At 40.4% G+C, this 19,930-nt stretch overlaps 1 protein-coding gene across 1 annotated transcript; it reads left to right on the forward strand.

The window, feature by feature from the left end:
• The first annotated feature begins 3,522 nt into the window (after positions 1 to 3,522).
• Positions 3,523 to 14,969, forward strand: SLC34A2 (solute carrier family 34 member 2). The gene is made up of 13 exons (XM_018561411.1): positions 3,523 to 3,528; positions 4,584 to 4,678; positions 4,715 to 4,751; positions 4,869 to 4,997; positions 5,942 to 6,085; positions 6,590 to 6,701; positions 7,090 to 7,285; positions 7,400 to 7,488; positions 8,272 to 8,384; positions 9,156 to 9,323; positions 9,975 to 10,091; positions 10,180 to 10,304; positions 14,102 to 14,969. The coding sequence occupies exons 3-13, from the start codon at positions 4,715 to 4,717 to the stop codon at positions 14,675 to 14,677; spliced, it is 1,806 nt and encodes a 601-aa protein (XP_018416913.1). The 5' UTR covers positions 3,523 to 3,528; positions 4,584 to 4,678; the 3' UTR covers positions 14,678 to 14,969.
• Positions 14,970 to 19,930: the final 4,961 nt, after the last annotated feature.

Here is a 19,930-nt window from a genome sequence, read left to right on the forward strand (position 1 = left end):
TTAGACCTAAAAATAAGCATTTTTTTAAAAAAGCCTATGATAATTAATTCCATATATTCCATATTTATTTCATGTACAATCATTGCCTTCCAGTTCTTAGCTCCAGCCATAAACATGGATAAAAAGGTACTTTGGAGTTTAATGGTGAAGGACAGCAGCTCATTGCTTATATTGCTAGAGTTTGCATAGCTTCTCTGTGGGGAAGGGGCTTTGCTGTATGAATTCAGTATAGAAAGCTTCACCCGAGGGCTGTCTTGCTCAGGAGAATATTGCTTTAGAGGGAAACATTAGAACATTTGCTTTGCTGATGCAGCGGTGCTGTTCAATGGTATACGTTGCAGTATTATAATCTTTGTATTTTTAAATGTTTAGAACAATTACTGAGTGAACATTGGGCCTAGCATTAATAATTTATTCAGAGTTAAAATACACCTGTCAAGTTCAGGGTGGCAGTGCCCTTCCCTGGGCCGAACCTGGATTGGCCATACATGGGAGAATTAAAATAAATACATTCAGAAAGTAGGCCTTAATTGCAGCATTTAAGGTTAAAAAAAGTGTTAACTACTGTACAGTGTCTTGGCTGGAAAAATCCCAGGAGCCTAGCTGCTGGCCATATAAATAGTTGCTCCTCTCTAATCATATATACAGTATAAGCCAATGGATAATTTTACAGACAAATCAGAGACTTGTAACTCTCCAGAAAGCACCTCACTCCTTTTGCTTCTTTTCCTAAGGATTAAGGAAAACCTGACACCTCACTGTAGTGGTTCCTATTTGTGGAACAACCTTCTAAAAGATGACATAGATTAAAGCTGCAGCCAGTAACCATTTAGCAATGGAAAGCAGAGGTGGTATCAAGCACTTCTAACATAGAGTGGGCTTATTCTTTAGTATCTAGTCAATATGCAAAGCCCAGGAACCCCTAGGAGCCAATCAAAAATTGTCTAAACAGTTTAACATGCACATTCTACAAATCTGAGTTCTTCTTTTGGTTATCTTCAGTTGTCATATTTTCATCACTCTTTGCATTGTTGTAATAAAAGATCCCAACTGCGCTCTACAAATTCTTAATATCCAGAGCTGATGTTGGTACTCATAAAACTTCCACTCCCAGCTGTTTTAATGGTATTATCTGCTTGTAATGAAAGTTGTTGTCTAACCCATACAATGAATTACCCAATCTTGCACCCAATTATCTGCATCGTCCAGTTACTAGATTTATTGCATAGAGTACAGTGAACACTTTCCCATGTATTCCTGCAAGGTGCTATGATTGTATCCCGGATAAAACAGAGTCAAGGTGGAGGTGGTAATTATAAAGAAGTGGCCCAGCAGGTTTAGGAGGATTGACTTGTGGGAGATGGACCAGGATATATTTAAAGCAATGATCATAGAAAAGGTTCAGTGTATGACTTAGCACTGAGGTCTTGGCATGAGTCCCCATACAATTCCCTCCCTTGTTAGGAAAATCTGTGAGCATATGATAGGATATAGAATAACACATGCAATGAGCATAATAACTGCAACACCAGATCCAGTATAGCTATCTGAATAGGTCCTTTGCTTCACAAGCATGTCACTCTTCTAACACATTTGTCCATATTTTTTGTATGGGACATTTTTAGGGTGCCTTTTCTGTGACCACACAAGCTTCTGTCAATACAGCACCTTCAATATAATAAATAGGTGTATAGCATGTATCCATAAAATGTATTTTGCTTTTTGACTAGCATGCCTACATATAGACCAGGGGTAGGTAAACTACAGACATCCAGCTGTGGTGAAACTACAGTACCATCATACACCTGCCTCTGGGAGTCATGCTTGTGGCTGCGTCTTGCAATGCATAATGGGATTTGTAGTTGTGCAGCAACTAGAGGGCTGGAGTTTGCCTACGGATTTGACAGAACATGAATAAAAGGCATACATTTGACCAAAGATCCTTACAATTTATAAATAGAAAAGGGAAGAGTTGCTGCTTAATTGCAGATAATTTCTCCCACGTCATAATCCTGCCATGCTGTAATTATGCAGTTTTCCAGACACACAAGATTGCTCTATATTGCTTGTCTAGTTAAAATTTACACTGCCCAGGTTGAGAAGAAATGCTTGAATCTGTGGCATAACCTGTTGTTCAGGCAATGTATTAGTGAATGTTGGCTACTCATGAGAAGTTCAATAGATCATCAGTTCTTGATGAACTAATACAAAAGATTACATCATCAGGTTAAAATCAATGCCACTGATCAATACATGAAATTAAAGATTTACAGCATAGCCATGCCCCGTGTGTCTTAGCACTCATTGATAGCTCACAAGCTGTTGTGAAAGACATAGAGGCAGCAAGAACAATGTGTGACAAGTCAATAAACTAGGATGTTCTATAGCTCATTGTGTGTCCAGACCTCATTATCTTTCTAATACAAAGTCTTCTTTTGAGAGAATCAAGCCATTGTTTAATAGTTATTGCAATAACTAATGTTCTTTTAAATTCTGTTCCAGTAAAGTAAATATGAAGACAGGCATTACCAGGAATTTCCGAACAAGATTTGTTCGAGGAGATGACTCCTTCTGAAATTCCCTTCTTGGCTTCTTATCCAAAATAAAAAAGTTATACCAAACCATTACATACCTCCCAACATTCTGAGATGAGAAAAAGGGACACCTCCTAGCACAATGTATTTAGGCAATAGACACAGCGCTGTTATGTCCCCAGTTATGAGGACCATTATGAGGATTTCTTTGCCAAAAATGATTGGTTAAACCTATAATTTTTTTCCACTGTTACTTTTCCTTTACACTGGCTTTTTAAAATAGTAAACAAGATATTTAAGAGGCAAGGCAAAGGTTTTAGTGCAGAATAACACTTAAACAGTCAAATAGAACCTTTTCATAGATATCTGTACATCAGACCAAAAAGGGGGACAACCAAGAGGAAAGAGGGACAGAGGGATTTGGCTACAAATGAGGGACAGTTGGGAGGTATGTGCCATTGCAGAATGCATACTAACTGTGAAAGTAAATTACAGCTTTCAAAAAATAGGTACAGAGTTGTCCATAGTAACCAAAGTAGCTTTTGTTACCTGTAACGGTTGGACTCCATGCTTTGAAGAGGTAATAGTCACGTTTATATTAGATGCTAAAAGCACTTCTTTAATACAATGATGAGCAAGGAGCAGTAATGTATTACAACCAATCACAGTGCCCCTAACATTGCTCTGACAGCCTTATACTAATGAAAGGGCAATTATGAATGATTCTCATAGTACCTGCTGTTTGCTCACCTTTATTGCCCTGATGCTGCTTTAGTCTATATGCTTGTTGGTGATTAACAATATCTTTGACACAAAGCTGCACGGTTGCTGCATCGTACTGATAGGAAGTTTGTATCTGTCAGCATTTTCATTTGTGAACTGTGTTGTTTCCAGAAAATGGCTCCGGAATTCAAGGACCATATTGCTGATAATCTGGACGATGTCAAAAAAACGCAGAACACATCTCCAAATGGCAATGCAGACCCTCCATCTGGTAAGTACTTGCAACAAAGTGCTGTTAAGGAGGTACTCTAGTTTAGACAAAAACCTTTCTAGAAGTTCCAGTGAGTGGGCAGTTTTGATCTTCAAATATAACCTATTGACAATTTTGTCTCTGAAGGTAGAATTAGTGCTAATATACAAAGTAGATGTAAGATAAAACAGTCATAATCATTTGCATGGTGGCATAAAGCCAAATAGAGATATATTTGACATGATATTGAATTGATTTGTATATAAATTGCAGGGATTTGGGTTTAACGAGCAACTGCTAAGATTAGATCAATTACTGGATAAAGATAAACCACCTGTATTGCTAATAGAATATCTAAGCAGACTAATAAGGAACTGCAAAGTGCAACCATTGCACTGGGTTAATAAGTGAGAAACATAGCCTGTACATGATATGGACAAATACGGCTACCCCATGTACATGTATAATTAAAAGTCATTATATAAATAAGATTTAATACAATACCATAATATGCATTGTGAAGATCATTTAAATTAAGTGATCACATTCATATATTTATGTAACAGATAACAAAATTTTAAAGCTGAACTCCGAGCATAAAAACTTTAATTTAAACATATTCTTCAATATCCACAAAGCTTATAAATCAACTTTGTGTTCAACTAATATCTTTGTAAACCCAGGTATTACATTGTAAGAGTAGCAGTGACATCATCACTGTGCTATACATAGCCTGTGCAGAGATCAGAGCTGTGAGAGGGACCCAACATGCTCCACTCACTACAGGCTGCCAGTGCCTGCAGAAAGCTACAGGAGGGGGCAGATATAAGACCAGTTACCCAGCACAAGGAGGGGGAGCTGCAGTGGCTGGTCTTTATTACAGGAAACGCCTGCTCACACTGGATTACTGCACAGATGTGGAAGAAATATACAAAGCGTTCAAAGATTCAATTATCAATACATGGACCTCTTGTATTTAGACAATATTTGATTTTCCCGGAGATAAGCTTTAAAAATGTTGTAGAATCATGCATGACATTTGCTTGTCATATACTTATTCATATATGTTTTTGTAGACAATAGTAGTTTAGCTACTACAGACTTGCCACCAAGTTATTCCACTGTATGCAAAGACATACCTGAAGAAGAAAAGGAGATTGATCCATGGGACATGCCTGGAGAAGAAAAGGAGATTGATCCATGGGACATGCCGGAACTTAAAAGTACAGGACCAAAGTGGTCAGGTAGGTACACTAGTACTTTTGCTATTATTGCCTTGATTGTTATAGCAAAGTCGTTGCTACAGATTATGTTTCTTTCATGTGCAACAAACAATTAAAGTGATTTCTTGTTCTCTTTAGAAATGAACACGAAACAACGCATCTTGTCTGTTCTGAAGGGAATCACAAGGTTTATCCTCTTAGTGGCATTGCTGTATTTCTTTGTGTGTTCTCTGGATGTGTTGAGCTCTGCCTTCCAGTTAGTTGGAGGTAAGTGGGTGCTCTTTTATTATAACCATTTGAAGCATGCTATAATACACGGGTCATCCCATTACAGGTCAACATTCCAGCAGTGATGTCTTTGTTTTAGAAAACCATTAGTAGACCTGTTTTAGATTATGTGTTGGCGCAGTTCATCATTTCTTGTGAACAGAAACTAAAGCAGCACACTAGCCAAAGTTGGTATTTGGGGAGAAGTGGAGTCTGTAAAAAATAAGCCAAGGCAAATTAACTTGCTGTATTTTTCTTGAAGACGTTTCACTGGTCATCCAAACAGCTTTCTCAATTCAGAATGACTTGTGCAAAAAATTATCTGGGAATAAATATGGTGAATGTTGCTCCAATCCACATAATCTGTCAGTCGCAACCAGGTGTTGATTGCATTTGCATAATTAACACCTCCTAGCTTCAATTATGCAAATGCAACCAACACCTGGTTGCGACTAACAGATTATGTAGATTGGAGCAACATTCACCATATTTCTTCCCAGAGAATTTTTGTACAAGTCATTCTGAATTGAGAAAGCTGGTTGGATGTCCAGTGAAACGTCTTCAAAAAAAAATACAGCAAGTCCAGTTGCCTTGACTTATTTTTTACAGATATAGATGATAACATTGTGTGTGATCTCAGTTCATAGGAAATAACAAGCACACTTGATTTTTGGCAAGATCAACTGGTATTTTTCTGTACTTGCAGAAAATGTATTTAGCCTGAAAAAAAGAGCACTAAGGCAGCCACAATATTTAAAGACTGCTAAACTACAATATATCACATTTCTATGCTTTATTAATTATGAAATATGAGGGGGTTACAGTATTCCTGTTGGATTTTTATAGTTAGACTACATTATGGAGATTTTGGATGGGCTGAGCTTATCATGTTTAATTGGATTAACTAGCAAACTAACTATGTAACTTTGATTACTTTATTTTAGGCAAAGCTGCAGGAGAGATTTTCAAGAACCATTCTATTCTGTCCAATCCTGTTGCTGGTATAGTGATTGGTGTCCTGGTGACTGTCCTTGTACAGAGCTCAAGTACATCCACATCTATTGTGGTCAGCATGGTGTCATCTGGACGTGAGTAGGAATTCTTACCTATAGAGAATACATAGGTGTGTCCCCCATACTCTTCTGACCTCTGTGAAGAAGGAAAAGACAACTTCTGTTGAGTAGATTATTGTTTCCATAATACAAATGGTATTGACATTCCGTCATTTCTACCAAATAACAAGGGATTATTTCGAACCATTCAAATTTTTGCCATCAGCAAAAAACAAGCAAACAACAAAATAAACAGTTTGAATATATATACAGTATACTGAGTGTATTACCTACCAAAATAAGTGTGTCGCCTGCCTGGCTGTTCAGTGTGTAAATCACAAAACTTGTTTTGCAGAACTGTAAATCCTTTGATAAATAAAATGATTGACATATTTAGAGCTCTTTGCCTGGAGTTGGCTTTTATTCCAAGGGGAAGAAGATTGAGTGCTGTGACAAGTCACAAACGTTGTTTTCTGCATTGTGTTCCTTATTACATCATTATTAATATTAATTGGGGGTCATGTTTTTGTGTTTTGGCAGTTTTAACGGTCAGGACAGCCATTCCTATCATCATGGGAGCCAACATTGGTACATCGGTCACAAACACTATTGTGGCGCTGATGCAGTCCGGTGACCGGAATGAGTTTAGAAGGTACAGTATCTGCTCTTTTTTCATGACTATGAGAGTAACAAACAGATAAATACAAATAGAGTTTACATTAAAGCCTATATCCAGGTAAAAAAAAAAAAAAAAATACGCCTGTATACGTGGCAGTATCACATATGCTTTCATTCCCTAAAATATTGTGTTACAGATATATTTCTGGTTAAAATTGTATCGCTCACACATTGGAAATAAATCAGTATTGATGTCACTAATAGCTTTAGCAAATAGATTACAATTGTAATCCACCTTAAGTCTGCTTAAAGCTTAAAATGCATGATACAAACATTAAAGTGTCATATTTTCATATTATCTGGAAATAACATGACATAAGCTGGAAATCCATGTAATAAACCATAGTGTTTCCTCATATTAGGGCTTTCGCTGGAGCTACTGTCCATGATTTCTTTAACTGGCTGTCGGTGCTGATCCTGCTGCCAATTGAAGTAGCATCAGGATACCTGTACCATCTCACCAATGCCATTGTGGATTCTTTTAACATACAGACTGGAGAGGATGCCCCAGATATGCTGAAGGTTATCACTGAGCCTCTTACCAAAGGAATCATCCAGGTATGAATAACTGTAGGCTGTTCCCCATCTTTTTTTAGATTCCTAATGCTCAAACAATAAAACATTTTTTTAAAAACAGGCCTCGCTGTGAAATGTGAAATTACTGTTTTGCAGCTTGATAGGAAAGTCATACAGGAGATTGCCAATGGGGATCCAGCCGCTCAGAACAAGAGTCTGATCAAGAGAGATTGTGGATCCAAGGTAAAGTGTCTGTGGTCTCACTGATGTATCAGCATTGGTAGCAGAGATAGTATCCATTACTATGTCCATGGCACAAGTGGGGGCTAAACCTAACCAGCTTAAAGTGTATTTCCACTTTTGCAGACAAATTGGGATAGCACCTTTTTTATATTCCCAATCACATAACATAACTCCCCTTCCCCCTCCCATATGTAATGTTAAGGAGGGAGCAGAGCCAAGTTATGTTTACTCTAATGAACCCTGTCTGCACTGCGCTGCCAGATTTCATTATCAGTAATAAACTAGATGTGAACACTGTCTGGCCTAACAAAGGGTTCAAACCTTAGAAGCATTGTATGTTAATGAGAAGAAGCTCAGAGTGTGCCATAGTTTGTCCCTCTACTTTAGTTTGCCAACTGGAATCTGCACAAAGGCATTCACCAAAGGCATCTAAAATGTAAGAAATATGTTTTAAAAATGATTTTAGGTATGCTGTTTGCATTAGTATATGTTCAATAATTGGCTCCTACCAAGCTGTATGTCTGTGAAGTGGTAATATGGGTGCTGCTCTGGGGAAGGATTTAGGAAAATATGCTCCACCCACTCAGTACCACTCACTATATTGTGTGTAAATGAAATATAATTATAACATTACTAGGGTGACAACAGATAAAGTCTCTAGCCAAAATGCTGCTTGCAGTTACCCATCTGCATTTGTAGAAAGATATTATGGAATAGATAAAGAGATTGTTTTTTTTACAAAAACTCTGTATAAATGAGCATATTTGCTATTTTTTACAGCCGTGGTGGGTAAATGCTTCAGTACCCGGCCCAGAAAACTGCACTGCTGACAGAATTTGCTGGACGGATGAAAACAATGTGACATGGACAGAGGTCCCAGAACAAGTTAAAGTCTATTGTAAGTATTTATTCATGTAACTCAGATCGTCCTGGTAAACCTGCAGGACCTCTCATGTGGTCCCCTTGTCTCCTTCAACAACACTTTGCAAATTAATCTATGACCACCTTCCTTAATACTTTAAGTCACTGACCTGGAACAATGCAGATAAGGATTTCCAAATTTCCAGGTCCACATAATTGTTCTGGGTCAGTGCCTTGGAAAGTATTAGAGCTAGTGGATTGGCATAACAGCCAGTCCACTAGAATTTAAACAATTTAAATGGGCATTTGTCATAAATAAAAAATTCAGATCCAGATTCAGTTATGACTATAGTAACACAATGAGAAATCTAAGATGTATGTACATTTTTTACACAGACTATTGCACTGTGTTAGCTGTACGCAAATGCAATAAGCAAAATAACAGCCTGTAGTTTGCTTCTAATGTACTACTAGCCCGGAAGCCAGCTGTTTGTGGAACGTTTCACTCCTCATTGGACCACCTTCATTTTAATTTCTTTCTAGATGCTACAGTATTTCTATCATGCATGCATAAATGAGCCTGAGAGTGAAATTATTACAACCCAAACTTCCTTGTCCATAGATTATAAAGAAAATACAAGCTCAAGGTCCTCAGCGTTAGGCCTTGAGGGATGAATGTGGTCACTGGACCCCCCAGTTGAATGTCATTGACTTGCTGTACACAAGATTAAAGACTTTTGCTATCATGTATATGGATGTAGGAATTTTATAAACCAGTACATTAAATTCTCAACATTTTATTGTTAAGGTGCGCACCTGTTCGCCAAATCAAATCTCCCAGACCTGGCAGTCGGACTTATCCTCTTGGTACTGTCACTTCTAGTGCTGTGTGTCTGTCTGATCCTAATCGTTAAGCTCCTGAACTCAATGCTGAAGGGACAAGTATCTGTGGTCATCAAGAAGGTCATTAACACCGGTAATAATACATATAATTAGAAATTGATACTATGCTGTATATATACAAGTAAACAAACTCCTACAGAGTAGGCGGGGTACACAGCAAACCATGGTTCCAGTCGCTGTGCTTATTTAAGACTTAGCAAAAAGCCTTGCTTTAGTGCCCTTTCTGCTTGTCCATTTGCCATGATGTCACCTGGCTAGAGTATTTAACTCAGGACCTCTCAGGGCTCATACAGTACAGTATATTTGCTTGGAAACATTGGCTGACCATTGAACTATGTTGAACATTTCATCATATGCTACTAATTTTGGCCTAGCTACATGCTCACTGGGATTACCAGCACTATTAAGTAGAACCAGTGCCACAGGCCTTAAACAAAAGAGCATTATATTTGTGCTCTGTCCCTCTACTGCATTCCTTTATGATCATTAGGAGGAAAGGAGACATCACCATTTCAAGCTATTTAATCACCATGGTGTTAACCCTAATAGTTTCCTTGTCCTTTAAAAGTCCATGTTGAGGAGCACAGGTGATATACTACCCCATCCTTTTTTACATACTTGTCTTAGATTGCTACAACAGCATACTGCTACTACTGTATATGCCATTGTTTTACAGTGCTGGGTCACATCATTGAGTCACAACTTATTCATTATCATTCCACAGATTTCCCTTTCCCATTCGCATGGCTGACGGGTTACTTGGCAATGTTGGTGGGAGCCGGGATGACATTTATTGTACAAAGCAGCTCTGTCTTCACATCTGCAATAACTCCACTCATCGGTATGATTCATAAACGTTCATATTTTTTGTGGGAAAATAGTGAGTGTTTGTCATCATTGTCTAACATTTGGCTTGTGTCACCTTGTAGGTATTGGTGTGATTAGCATAGAGAGAGCTTATCCCCTGACGCTTGGGTCTAACATTGGAACAACAGCAACAGCGCTGCTGGCTGCCTTAGCCAGTCCTGGGGAAACCTTAGAAAATTCTGTGCAGGTTTGTCTTCTTAGTCTTGTATATTTTCCATTTGTCGGTATAAGATCCATAGGGGTTGATTTACTAACCTTTTAAACACACCACGAACGTGTATACACCTCTGTAGTGTGTTCCCTCCCAGCATGATCTATGGGAGGAATCGAAACACCTTTGTAGTGTGTACACACCCAGCAGGTGTGTTGTGCAAAGCCCTGCAATGAATTGCAAGGTAATGTGGTTTAAATTAGCTCTATGTTATGTTGCTTGCGTTGATGAATCCAGGAATGTAAATGCATGAGCTAACCATTTTTGTCTAAACTGTGAAGCAGCATTATATATGCATCATGTGCATGATTTTTCCATATATGGCATTAGTGGAAATATGCTTTTAGAGACTTTTTGGTTGATAAATACGTTTTGCTGTGTGAAAATCACACACACCTGGTGTGTGTGTGTGTTTAGGTTAGTAAATCACCCCCCTAGTGTTGATGTTGCTTTATCTATAAAACAAATTCAAGTATGAGATTCCTGGTGATTACAATTTGGGGTATTAGTGTGGGTCCTACGGACAATTTAGCCCTTCTGTTATGTGAAGTGTTTTTGTTAAAATGCAAAGAATATAAAAGATTCATCACCTGGCTCTTTCCATCCAGTAAATTAAAAAACTTACAACCAGCTGGTTTTTGTTATGACGTCTGGCTTAACTGCTCCATTTTAGCTTCTATATTTTTTTAAGAATTGATCCAGACTACATGTTGTTAAGCTAAGTTTGAAGAAGAGAAGCTAATGAAAGGCATTTTACTGTAATATATTCAATATGCAACAGTGGAATACACCTCCAGAAGAATTGGCTCCAATTTATATTCCAAACAGATCTAAAAGAGGGCAGATTTAAAACAACAAACAAAGAGTTACCAGCACTGATAACAAAACACACATTCACAGTAGGTTGGTCAAGCAATGTATCAATTGTGCAGAAAAATGGACCCATGTTTTATAAAGGTTTCCTTGCCCCCTAAAGAGAATCCTTCTTTTACAAAAAGCTCCTACTTATTGTTTTAATGAACTGGCTTCTTTATGTACATTTCAAGTTTAACAGAATGTCCCATCCCAAACGAATTGGTCCGAACAAGGATGGAGCACGTTGTTGATAGGTGCTTGTTCAGTGTCTGCCATGCAAACTTTGACAAAACACAGTGCAAAAAAAATATTCACAGGCATTTATTTAAAAAGGCTGATAAAGTATCTGATTTGCAAATGTAATTCTTTTTCTTCTAAATACTGTTTTTACAAAGGCCTTCAAGCTAAATGCAGTGCACAATGCAGCATTCATAGTTACCTATCAGAATCCACATCCTTCTGTTTTGGGTTCAATGAAGTGATGCCTGATTGGCGACTATGGGGGTCTATTCACGAAGCTGCTGAAGGATCTGGCCGTAGCAACTGATTTCAGCGGATGTACGGCTGAAATCAGCCGTGCATCGGCTTGCTTTGCGTGGCTTTGGGTCGGCCGAACATGCTCAGCATGTTCAAAACGTGTTTTTTTTTAACTTACATTTTGAACGGTGGAGTCACTTCAATAACAATTTTGACATCAATGTATTACCCTGCCTAGCTAGAATAGCCTTTGCATAAGGTGGATGACCACCATCCATGCATAGAAATTGCCAAGCCACAGTGGGAATCCATATGTATATATCCGAATCTAATGTAGAACAAAGTCCAAATCCTTGCTGATTTTGAGGGTTCATTCACACCAATTGCGATGCGTTTCAGAGCCGCAGATCCCTAAACTTCCCCCTTTTGTTCTGGGGAGGAAGGGGGTGTGGTGGTGCATTGAAGTCAATGGCACCGCAGCCACGCTCCCACACCTGCACTGCGATCGGACGTGTGGCAAAACATTGCCTGCGTTCTGTTCCACTGCGAATACAAAAAATAGAGCATGCAGCATTTTTTGCATTCGCAGTGGACTGGAACGCAGTCAGTGTTTTGCCACGCGTCCGATCGCGCGGGGGATGGGGGGGTTGGCTGCGGTGCCATTGACTTCAATGCACTGCCACGCCCCCTCCCGCTTCAGAATGAAGGGGAAAGTTTAGGGAGTGATTGCTGTGCGTTCCAGCAGCTCTGGAACGCACCGCAATTGGTGTGAATTGACCCTAAGAAACTGCAAATGAAACAGGTAAAATGTATAAACAGTAGTTGCTGTGGACAGTCATAAACATTTAGATGGGTGTAAAATATGCTAGGTGTGCACTGCCCACTGGTGTATTTTTTACCCCCACTATTTATTAAGCTGAACTCCAAAGCTATCACCTTCCCAACCCGTGGTCTGCTGATTGGATAATCTAGCAACACACTGATAAATCATCAACCCTGATTTTCTCTTAGGGCTGTCACCACCTCCCCTAAACTGAGTGTTGCCGTCATAACTGATGACTTGTTTCCTTGTGGAGGTTATCCAGGCAGCCTTCTGGAGCTCCACCCACTAGCCAACGAGGAGTGATGTTGCATGCACACACATCACCCCTCTCATCCACTCTCCCACGAGACCCCGCGCAGCCCTGGTGAGACTCCACACCTCTGCGCGTCACTGAACTTTGTGCGTTACTGACCTCTGCACTCTGTGTGTTACTGACCTCTGCACTCTGTACATTACTGACCTCTACACTCTGTGCGTTACTGACCTCTGTGCGTTACTGACCTCTGTGCGTTACTGACTTCTGCACTCTGTGCGTTACTGTCCTCTGCACTCTGTGCGTTACTGACTACTGACCCCTAAACACTTAGTCCCACAGAAAGACATAAATAAAATGTTTGCTCTAGGAGCTGTGAATTCCTAGCTGCTAGGATTAGGAGGTGGTTCACACCACAAACTGCGTTCCAGAGAGGGCGCCACTGGAATGCACTGTATCGCAACTCAGCTGGCTCCCTGTTTTCAGGGGCGGGATAGGGCGTGGTGGTGCATTGAAGTCAATGGCACCGCAGCCATGTCCCCCGTCCCCGAACGCATGGCACATTCGCACTGGACCGGAACACAGGCACTAACGTGCCAAATGTTCGGGTGCGGGCGATCGCACTGCATGTGGGGGGTGGGGGGGGGATGATGCCATTGACTTAAATGCACTGCCACGCCCCCCCCACCCCTGAACGCAGGTAGCTGACCTTTCTGGAACGCACTGTTTGTGGTGTGAACCGGCCCTAAAGGCTAGTCTTAAAATATGCAATTTATACAGTTCATTTTTAATTATCGTTTGCATTTTTTTCCCCATTATGGGTATAAGTGGGGGGCCTCACATTTGAGTTTCGCCTATGGCCTCACAAAGTCTAGAGCCGCCTCTGCATATATGTTACCTTGATTTGCACTGCTTCCTAAATAATACTGACTGTCTGCATCAAAAAATAAATGTGATATATTGCTGTTTACCCATTTTTAGATGTTGTGGCTGAATTAGATTTCTTTTTTCAGGCTTTATTTCCTACATTTTCACCTGATGATCCTGCCAGTCACATACTTTCTGCCCTAGGGTAAAAACACTTATTCAGCATACTTTTTCTATGACAGGGAAGAACTGTCACCCTAGGACTACAGGACACCCCCTCTTATCTTCTCCACAACAGGGAGTGGTGGTGTTGACCTGTAGTCCTAAGACACTTTCTGATAACATTTGAGATAACACTGCAGAGTGCACAGGGCAGCAGCGAATTTCTGGCAGGATTAACAGGTAATTTATTTTGCATTTTCTGACCTGTGAGTCATTGATTGTTATGGTTGACATATACTTAAAAGTAAAATAAATGTTTTGCTTGTCTCTTTGCAGATTGCCTTATGTCACTTTTTCTTCAATATATCCGGGATCCTTATATGGTATCCCATTCCCTTCATGAGAATACCTATTCGTCTAGCTAAAGGCCTAGGAAACAAGACAGCCAAATACCGGTGGTTTGCCGTCGTTTATCTGATTCTCTGTTTTTTCTTGCTGCCTCTGGCGGTGTTTGGTTTGTCAATCGCTGGATGGCAGATTCTTGTGGGAGTTTGTGTCCCTATTGTGTTTGTGATAATTGTCGTCATTGTCATCAGTGTTATGCAAGCCAAATGCAAACGTGTGCTGCCAGACTTCCTGAAGACATGGGACTTCCTTCCCAAGTGGATGCATTCTCTAAAGCCGTGGGATTCTTGGATGATCAGTGCTACTCTGTTCTGTGGTCGCCGATGTTGCTGCTGCTGCAGCAAATTCAAATGCTGTAAATGCTGCCAACCCAATGAAGATGAAGAGTCATCTTTTGACAAGTCCCAGGCCCTGGAATGTCATGAGAATGTTGTTGACTTGAGTGATGAACTGTCAACTATTGACAACAAAGATCAAGGGAAGAGCCTGAGCCTTACTTCCTTGTAGAACAAGTGGAAGCAGGGTCTGCCAAGAGAACTGTATAGACTATCGTCCCACTTTAATATTTATTATGGACATTATAAAAGTGACCCTTTCCCTCCTACTATGAGTGGCTGCATCAGGAAGAGCCCAAACAATAGCCCGTATTCTCTGTTCTATGTGAATCAAGTTCTGACTTCTACCTCTTAATTGTGCCAAAGTGCTGCAGTCATTACAAAATCCTAATAATGGTGTCACACCCCTATGAAACATTCTTTGCAATATAGAATAGATAAAATAATTGGGAGAGAGTGACATCATGGCTTTAGGCTTGTGGAGGCGGCAGAATAACAAGCATTTGTGTGGAAATGTCACACTTTCTTAAAGTCGCAAAAAACATGGCGCCATTCATATAATCACTACGAGCACCACAACCATTAATAAAGGTCCAATCGCTGTAAGGAGTGCAGGTGACACATCACAACACCACACTTTCTTAAAGATCCCTAAAACTCATAGATCTAAGTTGGTGGGTGTCATTTTCATGCCATTGACCCCTCCCAGAAATTAAATTTTTTTTGTAATTTGAACAAAGGAAAGATCATACTCTTTTCTATGGTCAAAGGGGAACAATCTTAAAAGGCAATGTCTAAACAGGAGTGACAGTGTCTAGTTTACTGCTTTGGTCCTTTTCTGTTTTGCTGGCTCTTTTTTTTCAGTTTATCTACTGAAAGTCCACATCTAACCAGTGCTGCAGAGATTTGTCTCACTCGTGAGTTCCTTATTAATCAACTGATAATAATACCAGGATTTGAATGGCAGCAATGCATAAGCAATAAAACAGTTACTTTTGTAATGCTTAGTTAATTATGGTTTTTACAATGGAACTGCAGCCAAAACCATCTCCATTGTGAACCTTCTGCCCTCATTGATTTCTCCTCATTTCCTGTCCAAGAGGCAAAAAAGAAGTGAGACAAAGGGGGTGATTTACTAACCTAAACACACACACACACACACACCAGGTGTGTGTGATTTTCACACAGCAAAACGTATTTATCAACCAAAAAGTCTCTAAAAGCATATTTCCACTAATGCCATTTATGGAAAAATCATGCACATGATGCATATATAATGCTGCTTCACAGTTTAGACAAAAATGGTTAGCTCATGCATTTACATTCCTGCATTCATCAACGCAAGCAACATAACATAGAGCTAATTTACCCAACATCACCTTGGAATTCCTTCAGGGCTTTGCACAACACACCTGCTGGGTGTGTACACATTACAAAGGTGTTTAGATTCCACCCATAGATCATGCTGGGAGGGAACACACTGCAGAGGTGTATACACGTTCGTGGTGTGTTTATAAGGTTAGTAAATCAACCCCAAAATCTCATCAAAGCAAAAGGAAATCCCACCTTTGAAAGCTGTCATAGGAACCGGTGTTCCCAATAAGAGATTTCCTCTCTACTCCTGTCCTGTTGACAAATGTAAAATTGTAGACTTCCCACCAATTTCTGCTTTGGTGAACAGAACAGAAAATGATGGTGAGTCAACCAAAATGGGACATCCTGCCAAAGATTCTAACCCTACCCTAACTGACCCTTCCTTACTCTACCCTACCCTTCCCTACCAAAACTAGAAAAATGTTTGACTGGAGTTTCACCCTAAGCGAGAGGCCCATTTTGTGCTACTGCCAGCCATATGGTATAGCAGAATGTATTTTTTTCAATCTGTATAATTTATAACAGGAAGAACATTAGAAGAGAGCAGCAATGAGTTTGAAATGCATCCTACAGAATTTACTGTGTACTGTGTACATAAAAATACTTCACTCCAGACTATGTATATAGCTCCAGCAAATAATATTTTGGATTTACCTCTCAATGCAGGACATGTGCCTTGTATTTCTTATTCTCTGAGTATTGAGGAACTGCCAGGGAAAATGTATAAATGTAAGATAATATTTTGTTTCAATGCCTAATAAATATTCTGTATTAACTAGTTTAAAAGAACTGCATTATGTTATCATTTCAATTGTGTGCCATTGTTTTAAATTATTATGCACATTACATATTAACAAGGGGCATGACACAGGAGCAACTGGCTACAATTATTGGATAATTATAACCCAAACAAAAGGTACAGTAAATGCTTTATGCTGTGTTAGTCCATTTAGCAGCCACAGCATGAGGAGAAATGCCTGTCTCTGCCTGCTGTAAGAAGAACCCTTGTATTGAAGCACTGGTCTCTCTGCAGAGGTCTGACACACCCCTGCTGAGCGAGAGCTAGAGCCAGTCAGCAGACAGCATGAGCTTTGCTGACTGCAGAAGATGCAGGACTGAATGGAGTAATTTAAGCAAACTTGGATCACCTGCAAAACAAATGATATTTCTAAAGCATAACTACAACCTTCTATCCTTTACAGCCAAGGAAGGCACCAACATAGCCTCTATTTGGATTCCAGTTGCTATGGTGCTGCAAATGTGATCAGCTATGACATCGGCCATTTGAGGGTTTAGAAGTTTGATTGAGAGTTTAAATAAGAACACAGGCATACTTGACAGTTGGCACGCCTTGAAAGTAACTTTTTAGTTAGTTTATCTGTTAAATCAGTGGGGCAAGTTCCACTTTAAGGCAAAAATTCTCAGTTTTACTGAGCTGCTTAGATAAAATTTACTTGAAATAAATGTTTAATTTAGAGACAATTTAGTTGGTGTATTTAGGGTTTTCTTTAGTTTTGGATAGAGTTGGGATTGTTTAAATCTCCTGTCAACTTATTATTTGCTGGCTGCATTCAATTAGGGAGATTTCCCTTCACTTTCTGCCCCGTAGATACTTTTCCCTTCACTTTCTGCCCCGTAGATACTTTTCCCTTCACTTCCTGCCCCGTATTACCCTCCTAGACATTAGTCAGCAGAACAGGTGTCCCCATTGGAAGATTTACCTATGATCTTTTGTTCTGGTGACAACTCTAAAACTAAAGTCTAACTGAACCTTTAGTTTAAATCAGCTAAATACATTCCAGGTGCATCAAGAGGCGTGCAATGTTTTACAGTTCGTTTTCATTCTAAAGGTGCCCATACACTGCACGATTCTCGTACGAGAATCGCGGGAAATCCCGCGATCATACGAGAATCGTGCAGTGTATGGAAGGCGTGCGACCGTTTCTACTGTGCGGTCGCACGTCTTCCGTCGAACCAGCAGGCTAGAAAACCCGCCGGGAATCGTAAGATTCTCGGCGAGTTAGTGGCCTGCTGGTTCGACAACTGCCGAACGGGCCGGTGTGCCCACGCGCACACAGCCCGTTTGCAGTGATCGTAAGCCCGCCCCTCATTGCAGTCATCGTAAAGCCCGCCCCTTAGGGGGGCAGGCTTGCGATGATCCCAAGTACGATCTGCCTGTCCAAGATGGGCAGATTGTACGTTTTTTAAAGTACTTTACAACCCTTGCAAGACAAAAGTCTTGCGAGGGTTGTAAAGTGTATGGGCACCTTAAAGCAGCCATGGCCTGATTGGAAAAGCCTGTCACTAGAAAAGCCTGTCACCTGCCAGCATGCTGCAGAGTTGGACCCTGAAATTTTATGGGGAAGCAATGGTTTCTCTGCAGATGTCCAACACTCACCTTGATAATGCAGACCTATAGCTCTACAAACAGCAAAGCTCATGCTCCCCACTTATTGGGGAGCTTTGTCTCTCTCTAAGCAGGGAGTATGTAAGACCATTGCAAAGGGATCACTGCTCCCCCATGGAGAGCAAGGGTATCACTCTGCAGCATGCTGGCAGGACACAGGTTTTTCTCCAGACTGTGGCTGATATTTAAAGAAAATAAGGAAGACATTGCTCATTTTTGTTTTGATGCACCTGAAATGTGTTTAGCTAATTTCAACTATAAATGTCATTGGGCTTTTAAGGATTTCACTTTGTCTTGGTAACAATGGTTATGAGGACAAAGAAAGGGGTAAATCTACCCCGCAAGGACACAGACAGCAATAAAACCTGAGGCCGCAACTGCAGCATTCATCTCTTGAAAATGCATGTTCATAGCCTGTAGATGAAACCCGAGGTGGAGGAGCTGGGCTGCTTTAACACCTTAGGAGGGGGTCATTTTGTACATAATTATCACATCTAGTGTCTTACCTGTCTGATAGTTTCTTCACGCAGTGCAGGCCAGTTTCAGTGCTTTTTACTTGACTATTAAAGCAGAACTCCAGGAAGATATAAAAAAAAAAATCCACAAATTAATACATCGCTGTATACATAATAAATCATTAATTATTTTTTTTAAATGCAACTAGGGTAAGTGTCTGAATTTGGCTTGGTATCAGCCGAGGCAATTCCCTATATGAAGGTTAGGCAACTCTCTAGCTGTGGTGACACTACAAATCCCATCATGTCTCTGCCTCTCTAAATCATGACTGTGGCTGTCAGAGTCCTGCACCTTATCAAGGGATTTGTAGTTTCACAACAGTTTGAGTGCTGTGGTTGCCTACCCCTGCCCTATACAGTAACTCTTTGGGAGAGGATAGGGCAGGACCGGGAGCCCAGTGCTGCATACAAATGTACTGGCAAGGAGCATGATGATAAAAGGAGAGAGCAGAGTGAGCAAACAAACGACCTCATCACTCTTCTGCTGACCCTGTACTGTCCAATTAGCGGGCTGGGGGTGGAAAGACGACACCACTATATTCCTTCTACAGTGAATACCTCTAACAAAAGACGTAGTGACATCCATCTGGCTGTGCAGCAAGGCTGTGTAAGGCCTGGTGCACACCTAGGCATATCGAATATGCTCGTTTCGTGCCGTGCGTTTTTACCAGGGCTACCTGGCTGTATCCCAATGGATACGCGCGGCAAATACGCCCCAAAGAAGCTCCTGTACTTCTTTGGGCGTAGGGCGTTTTGCAGCGCATTCCTACGCGCTGTAAAGCGCCCAGGTGGGAACCATGCCCATAGGCAATCATTGGTTTTCACATGCTGAGCGTTGCTGAGGAACGCGCTGTAAAACGCCCAGGTGTGAACCAGGCCTTAATGTCAGAACTGGGTGACAAAAATACGAATGCTTGGCAGGTATAACAGCTCTCATATGTGCTTCATCTGAGTGTTCAGCTGTTTGCCCAGTGTTCAGTTCTAATAAACATTGCCTTGTTAACACAGAAAACGTGCCAGATCTTAGTAACAAAGTGTCATTGTTTTTGCTTTTCTCCTCCAAGTACCAATATATACTAATATGTATAAATAAATAATATTCTTGGCCAGGATTAGGGACACTGAAGTG

The sequence above is a fragment of the Nanorana parkeri genome, unplaced genomic scaffold (assembly GCF_000935625.1).
Source record: "Nanorana parkeri isolate BGI_ZX_2015 unplaced genomic scaffold, ASM93562v1 scaffold522, whole genome shotgun sequence".
In the NCBI taxonomy this organism is placed as follows: domain Eukaryota; kingdom Metazoa; phylum Chordata; class Amphibia; order Anura; family Dicroglossidae; genus Nanorana; species Nanorana parkeri.

Bases quoted from the DNA above. Each gene is read 5' to 3' on its own strand.
- SLC34A2 (XM_018561411.1), top strand. From the start codon at position 4,715: ATGCCGGAACTTAAAAGTACAGGACCAAAGTGGTCAG. The intron at 9,324-9,974 runs GTAATAATACAT...ATCATTCCACAG, and splicing joins CAAGAAGGTCATTAACACCG to ATTTCCCTTTCCCATTCGCA. The intron at 10,092-10,179 runs GTATGATTCATA...GTCACCTTGTAG, and splicing joins TGCAATAACTCCACTCATCG to GTATTGGTGTGATTAGCATA.